The following is a 16645-nucleotide window of genomic DNA, read 5'->3' as shown; positions in this document are numbered from 1 at the left end:
CTGATACAGAATGTTGTTAGTGGAGGGGCTTTAAGGGGAGGGGCCTCTGTGGATCATCCAACAGATACTTGATCAGTTTGGGATCTAGTGAATTTGGAGGCCAGGCCAGCACCTTGTGCTGTTCTTCATGTTGTTTTTGAGTTGTTCCTTGGCTAAATCCTCCTGCCATCAAGGAGTGTCATTGCTATGGGGTGGAGGTGCCTGGTCTGGTCTAGGTGGGTGCTACATGTCTAAGTAACATCCACATCAATGAATGCCAGGTCCAAACATTTCCCAGCAGAATATTGAATTGTCACAAGATGGTCAATGTTATTCACTTCTCCTGTCAGTGGTCATAATGTTGTGACTGATCGGTGTACATCCCAGCAATATTAGTGACAGACTAATTTTGACCTGGGTTTAAACTGCTGCTGTCTGACCTGTAGGCAAAGAGGACGTAGTCTCTGATAGAGCCGCTGGACAGCAGAATGGAGCGGTCTTTGTGGATGGCCTCACGTTCCATGGAAACGTCAACGCAGTGCAGCAGAGAGCAGGAGGCGGCCAGGTCAAAAACCTAGCAAACACGTCAAAGATGCATATTCAGAAATTACAACCCATTATTTTTTTCAAAAAAAAACAAACATAAAAGAAAGGAAACTGGACTTGTAGAGGACTTGGACTTGTAAACCATCAGTTTGTCAGAACCTTGACTCGATGACTTCCATCGTAGAATACGACCAGGAGCTGTCCCTCGCAGGTTGTAGTGACAATAGGAACGTCCACAGAGTCGTTCTCTGAATACACAACTCGTCCAGATTCCCTCTCTCTCACCTGAAACACAGCCACTGTCTTATATACAGAGGTGTTATGTCCCATTTTTCTTTACTTATATGCTTCATTTCTCTGAGAGGTCAGATTAGGTGTGACATAAAACTAACTTGAATCCCACCTGTAGACTCTGTCTCATGCGGACTATGAGAATCCTGTCATCCAGACCGAGGGTGACGTAGTCTCCTACAATTCCCCCTACTGCGTTCAGGCTCATGATTATACGCCTCTGCTCCAGATCCCAGAACCTCAAGCATCCATCTGCTTCACTGGTGACAGCCAAGGGTCCTCTCTGACCCCCTCCCAGAGCAGTCACATTGGTCAGGTGACCTGATCAATGATAATAATAGTACTTAATTATAGTACTTATGTTTGGACAAGCACATACTTTAACTAGCGTGTGCCTTCAGTAAATGTGGGGATGGGTTACCTGCGAGCAGGGTGTGCTGGAGGCCCCCTGGGGGTAATAAGCAAGTGGAGGAGGGCAGCAACACTGGCAGGGATGATTGGGTACACTGAGCAAGAAGATCGTGGAGGTAGCTAAACTTCAGTGGGTCACCTATATCAGACACATGTTTTCGAAATGAGATAATGCAGAAGATAATTATAGAATATGTCATGTCATGTCATGTCATGTTAAGTTATGTCATGTCATGTCATGTCATGCCATGTTAAGTCATGGCATGTTATAACATTATAAGTCACGTCACGTGTTATGTTATGTCATGTTTTGTCATATCATGTTAGTATAATTTTATGTCATGTCATGCCACATCATATTATGTTATTATACGTCACGTCAGTACCATTTTGTCAAGTTAGTATAATTTTATGTCATGTCATGTCATGCTGCATCATGTCTCGTGTCATGTTATGTCATGTTTGTATAATTTTATGTCATGGCGTGGCGTGGCGTGGCGTGGCGTGACGACACGTCAGGTCGTATAATTTTTAGTATAATTTTATGTCATGTCATGTCATGTCACGTCATATCAATACCATTTTATGTCATGTCACGTCATGTTATGTCATTATATGTGACGTCACGTCAGTACCATTTTATGTCACGTCAAGTCACGTCACGTGTTATTGTTGTCATGTTATGTCATGTTAATATAATTTTATGTCATGTTAGAACAGTTTTATGCTATGTTATAATATGTAATGTCATGTCATGCTGTGGAATTGTATTTCATGTATTTTCGTTTCGTGTTCTTTTTGTACACTTTTTTGTTTTGTTCGTTTTTTTCTCACAGCGATTTCAGTGCAGACTCTGTCGATACCTTTAGCAACTGGACGATCCTCAATAACCATTCGCCCCAGTCGACCCATAAGCTGGGAGGCCAGCTGGCAGGGGTCCTGCAGCAGCACTTGTTGCGACATTTCCAGAGCACCTGACAGAATCTCCACATCCACCAGTACCCTAGAGGAGAAGGTACATTTGATAACCACGGTTATGCCTGATTGGTGTATGCAGTGTAAAATAACACCTACTTGTCTGACAGCACGGCTTTCTTCAGGTCCTCCTTTATGTCCAGGACAGACAGACCCCAGGCTTTATGCAGCAGGAACTCATAGTTAAAAACGCATTCAGACAGGAAGGGCAAGATCTGGCCTGAGCGGACCAGGTGGTAGGGCAACCCATGGAGCTTTCTCAGGTTGAATCTGAAACTTTTAGACGTACCTTCACCTTCCCCCTTCTCATTCAACGTCCATGCAAGTGGCTGAAATATGTGTGCATGCTGTGACGTGTCTCGGTAGTAGTCAGCGTAGTCGGCGTGCAGCGCCATACGACAGTCGTCCCTTTGCAAATAGTGACTCGTGCACACGTGGCTCAGTTTAGAGTGTGTCCAGCGGTACACCCACGTCCCATCCGTCCTAACCTCAGTGAGGTGGTGACCGAGGTTAAGTTTCAGTCGAGCCCACAAGACATAAGGCACCCTGGAGCGGCTAGAGAACGGATAGCAGGAGATCACTTCCTCGAGCACCTTCCCATCTTTGGCCAGGAGGTCCAGTAACTCCTGGTGGAGGATATAAACATGGACTGAACAAGTCTTTGAAACTTAATTGCCCCATACCCAAAAGAGATACAAAAGAATGTAATTAGGGCTTGCTCAGAGTGCTGTATCTTTACCCACCTCTTCAGTGACACCCCAACGCGAAACAGATATCAGAGATGCAGCCCGTCTCACCAGATGTTTCCCCAGTTCTCTCTCCAGGCGAGCGAACAGACCTAGGTATAGGTCCTCCAGGCTGGCAGGGACACTCTGGAGGGAGTAGGACGTCCAGAGGAGGCTCTCGGAATAAGCGGCTTCCAGGTAGAGAGGGCAGGGACAAGCCAGGCAAGCCTGGACCAGCGTCTGCCACTGAGGCTCCTGCAGATGCCGCTGGTCGGCCTTCAGCTTGGCTTTTAAAGCTCTTGTGATGTCGTCAGGGCCAAGAGGAGGTAAGGACAGAACCGTAGGATGGGCTGAATGCTGGGGGAAAGTAAGAAAAGAAGTTGTAATCTAATGCAATCTAGTGCAAGGAACATTAGCCCTATACATCTCAGGCGTAGTCCTGCAGTTTTCCCACTAAACCAGCTGTTTCGGTTCAGCTCTATTGACCTGCAGAACGTGAGCACAGGAGGAATCGGTAGTTGCAGAAAGGATTAGATGGACATTTGGAGGTAGCGGGGTTGAGATCCAGGAGAGGTCGGGCCCATGTTCCTCAGAAAGCTCATCTAAACCGTCTAACAGGACCACAACCGGCTTCTCTGCTGACGCCAGACCCAACAGAGAGTGAAACTCGTTGACCAGCTGAGGGAAACCCTGAAACAGAAATAGTGACCTTTTAAATCTCAACAGTACAACCTGTCAAAATCCCAGAGGCAATGGTGAGATGTTATGAAGCCATGTTTGTCCAGCACCTCTGACAGTTGTGTGCGAGGACAGTAGATTTCGGCCAGCTGAACACAAAGGCTCTGCAGGACCAGACGGATGTTCCTGCTCTCTCCCGTGAAACCAATAAAGTGCACCAACACCTTCACAGTGCTGAACCAGTGACATCAAACAAAACAAGTGGATTTCATTCAGTGTCTACAGACTTAAAATTTATTTCTATAAGTTTACGTTGTTTCTCTCTGTGAGAATCTCACCCAGACAGCCAAGATGGCGCTAGCTGAGCTACTGCAGCCATGGTGGTGCTCTTCCCCGAGCCTGGTGGTCCCAGCAGGAGGACTGGTCTGGCTCTTGGCTGCTCCACCGCTCTTTGTACATCAGCTAAGAACGTCTGCCTCAAAGTATAGTTTTTCTCCCTGGAGGAAGAAGAGAAAGTTGAGGTGGAACTTTGGAGATTCCAACTGCATTTGAACTGCATTTACACTCAAGACTGGGTTGTTTGACTAATTTCCAGTGGACTTCAGTTCTAAAGGAATGAAAGTAAGAATCTGGCCGTTAACAGACTCCAGTCAAGTGAGTTCCTGATGGGTAACACCCTACAGACGCTCCTGTTTAAACCCCAACTCCTCCACCAGTTCTGTTTTTGGATATTTGTATTAACAACTTTAATTTAGTTGGTGCTATGCCCTCTCAGTCATCGTATTAGAGGTACTAAAGATCTGGTCCCTCCACGCATTCACAACTGCAATATTTCATCATGGAATGGGCAAAGAAAATCCTTGCAAACTTGATTGGGTTAACCCTAGAGCACCGACCAGTCACTAAACATCTTGACACGACTTCATATGCATGGTCTGCACTTATGTCAGAAGTCAATAGCATAAGTATACTTCAGTGATTAACTGTGTTAACCGGTTGATTGGTTAGCAACCACGCTTCTAGCTAGGTGGGAAAAGTGTAGCTCCTGGTTGGTTAGCAGGGTACTTAGCTCCCAGTAGTTTGCCAACAAGGCCTGTGAGAGTAGTTTGTTAGCAATAACGGTTGACCATTAGGTCTCTGAACAGCAATTGCCAAAAAATAATAGCTTAGTAACCAGAGACAAGACAGAGGTATTTACAATTATCCGTTCTAATGTAAAATACAAAAGTTAGCATAGGCATGCGTCATGCTAAGGACTAACTATTGCACCCTCCAGTTGGACATAAATGGACATAAAGGACCACAGAGATGGCACCAATTCTCTTTCTTCAAACGAAAACAAGTTCCATCGAAATAATTTGAAAGCTACCATTCAAGTTTTCGAATGACTTCAAGCTGAAGTGATTTAAAGTCACTGTCCTCTAAGCACATCAAATAATAAAGACCATGACATACTCACAGGTGGAGCCCGTAGTTAACATGACTCTGTATCTCCTCCTGTATCTGTGCTCTGACATTGATTCTCCTCACCACATCATAGGAGCCTTGCGTTTTGGGGCTCTTCATTAAGCTGCGAAAATAAAAGTGTACAGTTATCAATGAAACGCAGAGTTATTGACTCACTGCTTCCACACCGTATGTGTCCATGCTTTACTTTTTGAAGGAGTTGATGACGGTCCGCTGGAAATGGGAGGAGATGCGGTCGGTATAGAAACGGTGGGACCGATTGTGTTTGGGGTTCAGGCCTTTCCGTCCCCAGGCCACGTTACGCTCATAGATGTTGGTGTGGCGCAGCTTGGTTGGTGCAGACACAGAAATGAAAGGAATGAATGATGGATACTGAAGGAGTAACAAACACCTCATTGGGGTAAATTATACTGTTTCTGCCAGTTAACTGTCAGTCAGTAGTCTTTTGAACAGTTCAGGAACAGACACTAATGCAGCTGTTTCTCCAGACTCGGAAAGTACCTTTTTATGGAGACGGTCAACAAAACACTTGTGCGCTTCGGTGAGTACTGGATCAAGTCGGGCTTGTCCCTTCAGGAGGTCGACGTACTGAGCTGCGTGTTGGTTCCTCAGGTTGTAATGAAGATCTGGGATCACTCTTTTGTAACAGTGGCAGTGCTCCTCTGGCGGTACAGACTGCAGAGCTGTCTCCACCTCCCAGTCAAGAACTAGGCATTAAAATTACAACGAAATGTGACTATACAACACTGCATGTGTGCCTTTCACTGGCATTTCCCAGACCTGATAACCCAAACATTCATGGTGCAACTGGGGGCAAATTCATTCTGAAGCATGGAACCCTATGCTGGTATGGGTCATTATGGAGTCTGGGATTACACAGAACAAAAAGACAAGAGACACTGAGGCAGGTTAAATCCACAGAAGAGCGATGGAAAGTTCCTGGAACAGCCTACCTTCCAAGTACAGTCTGCCTTCTAAGTACCTCAAAAAACTGCGCAACTACACATGTACACCTTTCACCCTATCCGATAACGGACACTAGTCTGTTTAGTCAACCGTTATTGACTAGGTCTTCAAGGTCTTCAAGGACCAGATACAGTATCTGGTCATTAACGGACACTAGTCAAGGCGAAAGGTCTTCAAGAAACTCTACACGTCCAGTTGCGTTTCTTTAACATACCTGGATACTCATGGCCTTATTTTTCAAAGCACCTTCCCCTTACTTTTCGCCCCTAAAGCCCCTGCACATGACTGAGTCTTCAAACCTTACCTGTCCTAAGTAACAGGGAAGCCTCCTCTTGCCCAAGTGCCTCAACGGCACTGCGTTGCAGAACACGCCACAGCCTTTGGCAGGTGGCGCTCCAGTCCTTCATGGTTTGCTTCCGGTGCTCCTTGTCTGTGCTCAACATGTTAGGATAGTGGGTGCTGTAAACGGAATCAAGAGATAAACGGGTGGGGTTGTTAAAGTCGTGTTCTCCAGATGCTGAACCCCAACCAATGCCTCCATAGAAAGATAAAGAGCTTGTTAGAGATTAGGTATTATTGCCCCTGGGAAAATAGCAAGTCTTTCACCTGATGGGAAGTAGTCCATAGACAGGAGGAGTGAAGTTCTCGTCCAACTTATACCACATCTGCAGTAGACTTAGGTCTTTGTCCAAATCTGCTTGGTTCTTCACTCCCAGCGGGCAGAGTTCAGCTTCTTCTCCATCCAAAAATGAGCTGCGAGAGCTCTGGCTCAGCATATCCGGACTCGTGGCCTCTTCACCAAGATTCAGATAATTCCCATAAGTGGATTCCTGGATGAAGCTGTCGGAATTGCTGTGAGTAGGGATGCTGGACTTTGAGCCTGAGGCAGTAAAATCTTCCGCAGGTTTCTTCTTAGACATCTGCTGTCGGTCTCTCTCCAGGACTCTCACAATGCCCTCGAAGGCTTCTCTGGTGATCGTTGAGGGAGGACTCTGAACCTCATACTTCTGTCCCACAAACAACTGTCCAACAGACCAGGACAATGAGGTATTATTTATCTTTTGAAGCAGGGTATAACAGCAATGAATCACTGTGCTCTATTATGGATAATCTCTTACAATAAAGTTTGGACCTGGGGTTTTCTGACACTGCTGGAGATTCTCCACATGCAGCTTTACGGTGTCGTGGCGTTCAGAAGTAGGGCTTCCAACACCTCTGCGGAGGTCAACCATCCTGAAGTCATAGCCACGCTGCTTACAGTACAGATATAGTCTGGGATACATTTTCTCCATGAGGGCACTTCTCTCGGCAGTTGAGTCTGAATCACACACATTCATACAAAACCAATGTTATATGGTTCCGTATCTCCTTATCTTCCTTCCTGTGCATGATGTTGAATCTTGCACTGAGCACCTGTCCTCTAATTTCTTCTCTCTTCTTACTGCTCACACAACTACTGTATACCAATCAGCCATAGCATTATGACCACTGACAGGAGAAGTGAATAACATCAACTATCTTGTGACAATACAATGTTCTGCTGGGAAACTTTTGGACCTGGCATTCATTGGTGTGGATGTTACTTAGACATGTAGCACCCACCTAGACCAGACCAGGCACCCCCACCCCATAGCAATGACACTCCTTGATGGCAGCAGCCACAAAAACGCTTTAGGAACAACTAAAAAAAAAACATGAAGAACAGCACAAGGTGTTGACCTGGCCTCCAAATTCACCAGATCCCAAATTGATCAAGTATCTGTGGGATGATCCACAGAGGCCCCTCCCCTCAAAGACCCCCCCATTAACAACATTGTGTTACCAGACACCACAGGACACCCTCAGAAGGCTCATGTCCAGTCCATTCTCTGATGAGTCACCACTGTTTTGGAGACCTACACAATATTAAGAAGGTGGTCATAATTTTATGCCTGATCAGTGTATAGCATATTAATAGCTGTGTGTCCCTCTTTCCATCTCCCTTTCCACGTAGTTTTCCCTAAGTCGCTCTTGCATTTGGCTTCATAATTACGGTGCAGACACGGTCATGGTGTCAGGTATCTAACTCTCCACATTACCGTGTCAGGTTTGTCCATCCCTACCTTTATATCCACCACAAATGTAGATCATGAATCTTTTCTCTTCAAGAGCCGCAGGAAGCTTTTCCTTATTGCCGAGTCCTAAACATGCATTTGGGATTTGGTTGACATGTCTTCCGTCCACCTCAGTGCTCCTCAGTAACTTTGACGAGGCCTCCTTTGTACTTCCATACTCGCATCGATCTACCAAGGCCTTGTCAGACTTAACCTGTCCACAACGACAACATTAGGACTGTGTGAAGAGAGTCTGGAAGGTGGTTTGAGTTAAGCACTATTCTTTTAAAAACTCTATAGTAAACATACCTCGAAAAAATCAACTTTGTCTTGTATGAAAGCATCACTCTGTCCCAGAGGAAGAATTTTGCCCTCATTTTGTTTTAGTTGTGATCGATACCGGTGACACACAGGATAATCCAGCTGTAAAAACTGACATATTGTCATTGTTTTAATCGAATGAACAGAAATAAGATAATAAATCAAAGTAGTTAGGGGTCGTGCTCTAAGGCGCTTACACCGAGGTGATTTCTGGTTTTGGATCCTTCACTCAGTTTGGCGTTATGTCCCCTTGTCCTCTACAAAACAAGTGAATCATGTGTATTAACGGAGCTGTTGAAAGAGTGTGTCAGGCAGTTAATAAAATTGTTCATTGTCCAGAGAAAGGAAAATAAGAGAATGGAGATCCAGCTAGATCTGAGATCTGTCTATAAGAAGGGGAACTCCAGAAACATTGGATCCTACCATTACTGAAATACCATTCAGTAGCATCTTTTGTTTAAGGCATCAGCCCCCAGCTTATTTTAGATGCCAAAAAAACAAAACTATTCGACGTACTCTATGTGTAAAACTACCAAAGTGAATCTTGTGACAATGGAACAGTCAGTGCATGCCAATCTGGAAAAGACCTGATCATCTTTGACGAAGGACAAAATGCCACAGCATGAGAAGAATGACTTCTTTGGAAACTATTTTTCTTTCTTTCACTTATAAATTTAAAGTTTTTCTACTGTTTCTGACCTTACATTAACATGTAAGGTCAGAATCCAATCAGGAGTGGTTACCTTGGCATTAAAATGCGTGTCCACACGTGTCGACAGCCAGCTCTTGAGATCCGATCTCAGTTCTGTGTGCAAATAAACCTACATGAAGCTGCTGCCTCTAATGTAGCTCTACTGCTACCGTTTCAGAACCACGAACAGCTATTTGTCGCATGATTTGGGGATATGAGACACATTTTGAGACAAGCTGCGAAGTCTCTCTCTCTCTCTCTCTCTCTCTCATTAACTGATTATTTATTTATTTCACTGATGTGATGTTTGAAGCGGTGACAAACCTAACTATAGATATTTGTGATCGAGAAAATACATAATCCGATCCTACACACCAACACGATCGCACCAATATTTACAACATGCCGATACATTGCGCTCTTTAAATTATTTGTTAATCCTTGTTTAGATATTTCAAAGTCTCTCAAGTCTCGTCTTTAAGGACATCTCTTACGGTGCTTTGTTTTTTGTTTTTCTCTTTTCAGGCGATTTAATGAGACCCAGGATGGATTGCTTGCAGCTACACAGCTTCTACAGTAACCTAATAATAAACGTACACAGATTACCTGACCGTGGGTTATAGCTGGGAGCATCAGAGTCTCTTTAGTTTCCTGCAACACCAAATTAAAACACTGTTTAGTTTGGTGTCGGATGCACTTTCTACGCATTTACATAGATTGAGGGATCAATACACTTTAACAGTCTCTAGAGTAGAGTTATGACAGAGATAAATAAATTAGACAGCATACGTTTGTATTATGATGAAATAATCTTTTATCAGTTTGTTATAAATTGTCACTTAATGCTTTTTGTGAAATGACTTTGTCCTATTACTGTCAGTCAATGCCACAAGTCTAAATATATTTTTATTTTTATTATAGTTTTCAAACACATAGCTGGTATGTCATTAATAGTGAGAAAATATATATAACTTGATGAAAATGAACACTTACTTTCTTCTTTGGGGGTAAAAGCCCGTTTTGGTAGAAGCTCCACATCTCTGTCATCGCTCGTACCGATCCGATCCATCCGTGCGTCAAGTGAAACGCACAACTTCCGATTCACGATTTCAAAATAAAACGCCTCAAGAGCGCAGTAGGGTTGTGAAATGGTGATTTAAGAGACACCGTTTTACCACCCAAATGCACCAGTTAATAATACTTACTCATTATAAATGCAGTGGCACTGTTAGTGTTTAAGTTCTCTGAGCAGCAGAATAAAACAATTAAACATGTTCTGTACACTTCTTCATCCGTACAGAAACATCAAACTTGCTTCATCAGGTCTAAACCATTTCACCTCCAGAAAATAAACAGCACACGCCAGTATTATAATTTTTTTGATTTTTTAGAAAGACTGGGAACATCTGTACACATTTACCTACACATGCCACCCCAGTGCAAATTCTGGACCAAACTATATGGAAGTAACCCATTAAAATCATAGCTGTACATTTTTTTTTAACATTTTTTCTTAGTGAAAGTATTTGTGTGAGTGCATCTGTGTATTTTTTTGTTCAAAAAACAAGTCGATTTTTTAGCACAGACATTATTCACAGCGTAAAATGCATCTGAACATATGACTGTACAGTTGTTGCGTATTGTTGGTGTGTTGTTAATATATTTCCTGGCAAAAAAATGTATTCGTGCTCTTCTGACTATATATTCTGGAACAGGAAGTAGATATAATTCATGTCCCCAATAAAAGCAACACTTTTGGCCTTTTATTTTGAAGGCACAGCCACTCAACTTCCTCTCTTACTCCATTAACTTCACACTAGTTACTCGAGCACATGCAAACTACACTGTAGCCTGAAAACAGACACTGCTGCTGTAAATACGGAGCTGACACTTGTTTTAAGGAATTAACCAGGAAGGGAAAGAATTCTGGGAAACCGTAAGTTATTGAAAGAATTTCTTATTTTAGCAAAAAATGTGCTAAAAAGGAAAAAAGGGGGATGAAATTCCTCATTGCAGCCGGTTAATACAACTGACTACAAGGTAAAAATGTGCATCCACTTTCCACAGCGTGATACAGCAAAGCACGATATGTAAAAATAATTTTTTTTTTTTTTTTAAAAATGCCGAAAAATACAACCTCCTCCTTTGAAATGAAGAAGTTCAAACTCTAAAACCTCACACAATTAACAAAAAGCAACAGTAACTGACACTATTAGACAAGCGGTAGATCAAATTAGGTTTTATTTATATATAAAACAAAGATTTAAGCTTTTTTTTTTTTTTTTATTCATAGGGAAACATTTACCAGAATAAGAAAAAGATGAAAGGAGTAACATTTGGTGGGTTATTAAAAACTTCCTCTGCATTCACAAAGAGTCACGTGGTACCTTAACGTAACAGCAGGGTGCTGCTCTGCGTTAAAGGCTCCGGAGACGGGGGGGGCCCCAAAACCTGGCGGGCTGAAAACGTGGCAGTTTTCACCTTGAGCAAAACTCCTGGGATGGTTCGGCTCTAACTGGGGGAACAAAAACCCGACGGGGGCTGCTCCTCTTCACCTGGCCTGCAGTGCACAAACACCACAAACGATAAAACATAGCGAGGAGCTTCGACGAACTCCCGGCTGGAAAAAATAATAATAATAATAATAAAAAATAAATCACAGTTGAGCCGTGTCCACCGTGACCCCCAGCTACGCCGGGTGTAACATGTAGATTAAGCTGGATGAGAAGGCATCGAGACGGGAGCGACGGCATCGAGCGGCTGCAGGGAGTTCGGACTTCGGTGCGGTTTCCCGTGTGAAGCAGGTCACGACTCTCAGACCTAGTCATCGTCTTTTCCTCCCGTTTTACTCAGCTGCAGCGTAAACACACACACACACACACACAAAATAAACAGTAAGATGTGGAGCGTGTCAATCATTTGTTTTTAAAAGAAATGTTTAAATCACTTACGTGCTGGAGGCGGAGGTTGGTGAAGAAGCAGCGACAGGGGAGAGAAAATGAGAGAGTGAAAAGTCAACAACAAGAAGGCAGGCGAAGTCTTAAAATGAAAGTAAAGTGCACCATCTAGTGGAGGAAGGCGAGAATGCACCTACCTTGATCACGTCAACCCAGTTCCAGCCTCTCGGCAGCTCTCCTTTGTGATCTGAAAACAAGTCACATTTAAATATATTTTTACACTTTTATAAAGAATTTGATTGGGTTCTATTTCTCTACTTTCAAGACATAAAAGAAATGAAAAATTGTGAAGGATGCAAAAGCCTTTAAGGGACGATCTCAACCACAGACTGTATAAAGACGGACGGCGGAAAAACTTCTTATAAGTGAGGCCAGAGCAAGTAGAGCTCCCCCTGGTGGCTGGCTGCAGTATAGGTCATAAGCTCCGCCTCCTCCATGTTAGTGGGCGGGACTAAAACACTAAAACACGCGTCAAATAATTTTTTAAAGGATGGTTTATGTCATTTTAGGTAGTTAATATGACGTTGATGAATGTTCAAGTGTCAGTTTTTTTGCCTAAGTTTCGTTTTAGTTATTTAGTTATTTGACGCTATAGAAACAGGATGTGACATAATGGCGACCACCAGTTGCCATGCCAACCGCTCGGACTGTACTGCGCAAACTCTGGCTCCAAATTCGCAAGACGGCCACACCCGTATCCCCCGGGAAAATAGCATCAGTTTGGCCGACGCAAGGATGTGGAGACGCGTAGTCCATATTTATATACAGTCTATGGACTCGACCTGATCGGTGAACGCTTTACGCTTCCATTAGCCGATACGCTTGTAATCAGGGATTGTATTGTAATCCAGCAAATACGTGCAGACTGGACCCAGTCTGACCGACCTACCTGTTCTGTTGACGATCCTCCTCTTCTGGGCTTTAGTCAGCTGCTCCTTCTTCTCCTTCTTCTTCCCCGCTGAGGTCGCGGTCGTCGCGTCGCTGCTCGACGTCAGCGTCTGCAACAACAACAAACACTCAAATATTATTCTCTCCAAATCTGATAATAATGACTCATTCAAGAAATATTGTGGAGCAATACCAAATGTTTCGCAGCTTTTAAATGTAACCCAAGTAGACGACTGTTATCAGATACGGAGGTTGCGTCACATCAGCCGTCTCTGTTTAGCGCTAAAGATTGGATTCATGGCAGAAAACCTTTCCAAACGGCCGTGCAAAAGAAGTATTTCCGTACTGACCACAGCAGTCACCACGGGTTTGTGGTTCTCCATGAGGGCCTCCTGGTTCTCCTTCGCCCACTCAAACAGAGTGTACATCATGGCTTCGCCCAGGTTGGCCTCCACCTGCTCGTCCAGCTTTGACAGGACCAGCTGCTTAGTCTCTGCGGAGCTGTCGATAAATTAAAAACGTATTATCGCGTCAGTTTTGGTGCCCTCTGACCTAAAGTAAGGGAAACTCTTTTAGACATAAAAGACCCCAAATACTGAACAGTCGCTATAGAGGGCGACTGTCCTGTGAACTTACATCCTGTTGTTGAAAAAGGCATCTAGGGAGATCTGCGGGGCTGTCTCGGGGTACGTCTCTGGCCACGCGATGTCCAGGATAAACGCTTTGGTGTCCTCGAGGTCTCCCACCTGTTTTTACAACGTTCAAAGAAAACACAAGAAGTTACCGCAAACAAACGGACTGAACATCGCAGTAAAAGCAATAAGTGACTCAGATCTGTATCGGCTGATCGGGACGTCCCTCGCACACGCTGCTCAGACCTGGCACAGGTGCAGGTGACGGACGCTGCGGAGGACGGTGCACTCACCCTAAACTGGAAGGAAACTGGACTGATTTCCTTGAAGCACTCATCCCCCTCATAGATGGAGCGAAGGGCTTCCAGCTCCATCTGTGGGTTAAGGACGACGGTGACAACAGGTGTAGTCAGGTATTAAGCACATCATTACATAAACAACACTTTCTATATAAATAAATCCTGGAGCAGACCCCATTCAGAAATGATTTAAGCTAAGTTGTAGGCTTCTACAAGACAATGATGAGCTTTTATTTCATTCGGCTTATATGTAATCCTACAAGGCTTCAGTTAAATTCAGCCTTTCCCTTGCTAATGTCACTAGCTACCACATACTAATGTACATTGGGGCGGAAAAACATCGACTTAAGATTGTAATAATGTTGATGTTTGATGACTGACACATACGCCGAAAGGATCACTAGACTTTTTACATTAAGAAAACATCTTGAACCGCTGTTTATGTCTTAGGTTTTTCTGTTTTATAGTTAAATCACCATAACTTGGATGATTTCTGAATGGAGTTTGGCGTGACATGTTCTTCCTCAAGGAGCGATGACAGCCGGGTAAATACGCTTGACACCAAGTAACGCGTGCGGTGTCAGGCAACAGGAGCCACTGCACACTGACTAAAAGCGCAAATGGTTTGTCGCTTAAGACGCAAGAGATGCTTCAAACGTCAACACAGGCTAAATGCTAGCAGCCACGCTAGAGTCAAGCAGTTAGCAGCTAGCCGCTAACAGCAGCTAGCCCGCTGCGTTCATCATCGCTCATTCGTACCTCTTGATCCTCGTTGGCTGTCATGTTTCCCCGCCTGCTTCCGTGTTATACAGTCTCCGAGTAGAGTTTCAAAGTTGAGAAATTTACACGATCAACAGCCCATTTTCTGTTATTAAAACTATGTTAGTAATTCCATAACTTCTCCACCAGCCGGTACAGCAGCCTGCGAGTGGTGTCGCCACCATGGTAATGTACGCATGCGCACTGGGTGTGAACTTTGAACCGTTAACGGTGGACGTTATTTTATTTTATTTTATTTTATTTTATTTTATTTTATTTTATCCCCCCAACAAAAAGATTATTTTATATTAACTATTATTATAATCATCTTTTATATATTTTTTTATTGAGAAGGAAGAAAAAGAAACAAGAACAAAATTAAGACGAAACAGGAAACGTGAAATAAAAGCACCGTCAGCAATAAACTAAGTAAATAGTGTTAATAGTGGAAGTTATTCGTTTATTTTATTTTATTTTATTTTATTTTATCTCTCCCACGAAAAGATTATTTTTTATATTAACGATTTTTATAATTATTATTTTTTTATTTTTTATTTATTTTTTTTATTGAGAAGGAAGAAAAACAAACAAGAACAAAATTAATACGAAACAGGAAACGTGAAATAAAAGCACCGTCAGCAATAAACTAAGTAAATAGTGTTAATAGTGCAAGTTATTCGTTTATATTTTATTTTATTTTATTTTATTTTATTTTATCTCTCCCACAAAAAGATTATTTTTTATATTAACGATTTTTATAATTATTTTTTTATTATTATTTTTTATTTATTTGTTTTTATTGAGAAGGAAGAAAAACAAACAAGAACCAAAATTAAGACGGAACAGGAAACAGGAAATAAAAGCACCGTCAGCAATAAATTAAGTAAATTAAGCTCGGTTTATTCTTTGTATGCGGATTATATTGTTAGTTGTGGCCAAAACAATGACAATAACAAAAAGTGTTACCAAAAATTAAGGTAAAAAAATTAATAATTACACTGGTGTATGTGTTTTTTCTGTCTTCAAAAAAATAAATCAAACCGGACTGCAGTGATTTTGGAGCATAAAAAAAGCATCACAATGATCACAGTTTGAAAATCATTTCGGTAGCATCCCTTACAGATGAACACTTTTACTGGTGGTTGCTTCAGAAACTGTCCAGCCTCCTTTCCTTTTTGCATAATAATCTTTGTATTTGACCGCTTTCATCCTTCCCCCACTTCTGACCAGATGTCTGCTGCTGATGAGCAGCCCCATAGCATGATGCTACCACCCCCATGCGCCTCCTGGTATTAGCCAGGGATGAGCAGTCAGGGGACAGCAAGAAACAAAGCTTAAAATATGTCCAAATAGTTCTGTTTTTGTCATGTCGTAACAGCAAAATATTCCTTAGCAGACATCTAAAAGACAAGATGCACAAAATTTACAATAAAATAAAAGCAGTGAAAAAGGTGAAGGGGTCTGACCACGTTCTGAAGAGAGGACGTATTATATGCAGATGTTCTATTAATAAGCAAGGCAAAAATAACAAAAAAGTAATAACTGTCTTTATCTTCAGGACAATTTCCAAATGTTCCACATCAGTTTTTTTTCAAAGTTCTTGCAAATCACGAGGCGTCCAAAAATAGTAAGTTATAAATACAGCAGAAAGCATCTGAGACCAGTGAAAGGATCAGACGGAGGTGGATCAGAGAGATAAGACGCAGGCAGGGTGTAGCAGATATTTGATCTGCAGCAACTGAAGCTGAGGCGAGAACGAGAAAGTGAAATAATTACACCTCTGAGCAATTTGTTTAATCCGTAACCTGTTTCTTTAAAACCCGACTCCAACAATAGTCTGACCAGAATGTCTCTGAAGACCAACTATAGTGATAAATACTGTTTATTTACTATTAGGCTGACAGGCAGTTACATAGTACAACTCACAGTGAAGCCAAAGCAAGTAGAGCTCCCCCTGGTGTCTGGCT

The 16645-nt window shown here is 42.7% G+C and overlaps 1 protein-coding gene across 1 annotated transcript; it reads right to left on the bottom strand.

Annotated features, from left to right (window-relative positions):
- Nucleotides 1–12168: 12168 nt before the first annotated feature.
- On the bottom strand, nucleotides 12169–14852 carry rwdd (RWD domain containing 4). Its single transcript, XM_084548845.1, has 6 exons — nucleotides 14679–14852; nucleotides 13914–13994; nucleotides 13625–13734; nucleotides 13339–13489; nucleotides 12990–13098; nucleotides 12169–12287 (listed from the first exon to the last, which is right to left on the bottom strand). Exons 1-6 carry the CDS (start codon nucleotides 14700–14702, stop codon nucleotides 12184–12186), a joined length of 579 nt encoding a protein of 192 aa, XP_084404971.1. The 5' UTR covers nucleotides 14703–14852; the 3' UTR covers nucleotides 12169–12183.
- Between the last annotated feature and the right edge of the window lie 1793 nt (nucleotides 14853–16645).

This window comes from Chelon labrosus (assembly GCF_963514085.1).
Source record: "Chelon labrosus genome assembly, chromosome: 1".
In the NCBI taxonomy this organism is placed as follows: domain Eukaryota; kingdom Metazoa; phylum Chordata; class Actinopteri; order Mugiliformes; family Mugilidae; genus Chelon; species Chelon labrosus.
This window is presented reverse-complemented; position numbering and strand designations above follow the sequence as displayed.

What these genes read in the sequence shown, in the direction of transcription:
- rwdd (XM_084548845.1), bottom strand. Translation starts at nt 14,702, where the DNA reads ATGACAGCCAACGAGGATCAAGAG. An exon ending in CAGCCAACGAGGATCAAGAG is followed by an intron (nt 13,995 to 14,678) that starts GTACGAATGAGC and finishes CTTAACCCACAG; the next exon opens with ATGGAGCTGGAAGCCCTTCG. An exon ending in GCCTTTTTCAACAACAGGAT is followed by an intron (nt 13,490 to 13,624) that starts GTAAGTTCACAG and finishes ATTTATCGACAG; the next exon opens with CTCCGCAGAGACTAAGCAGC.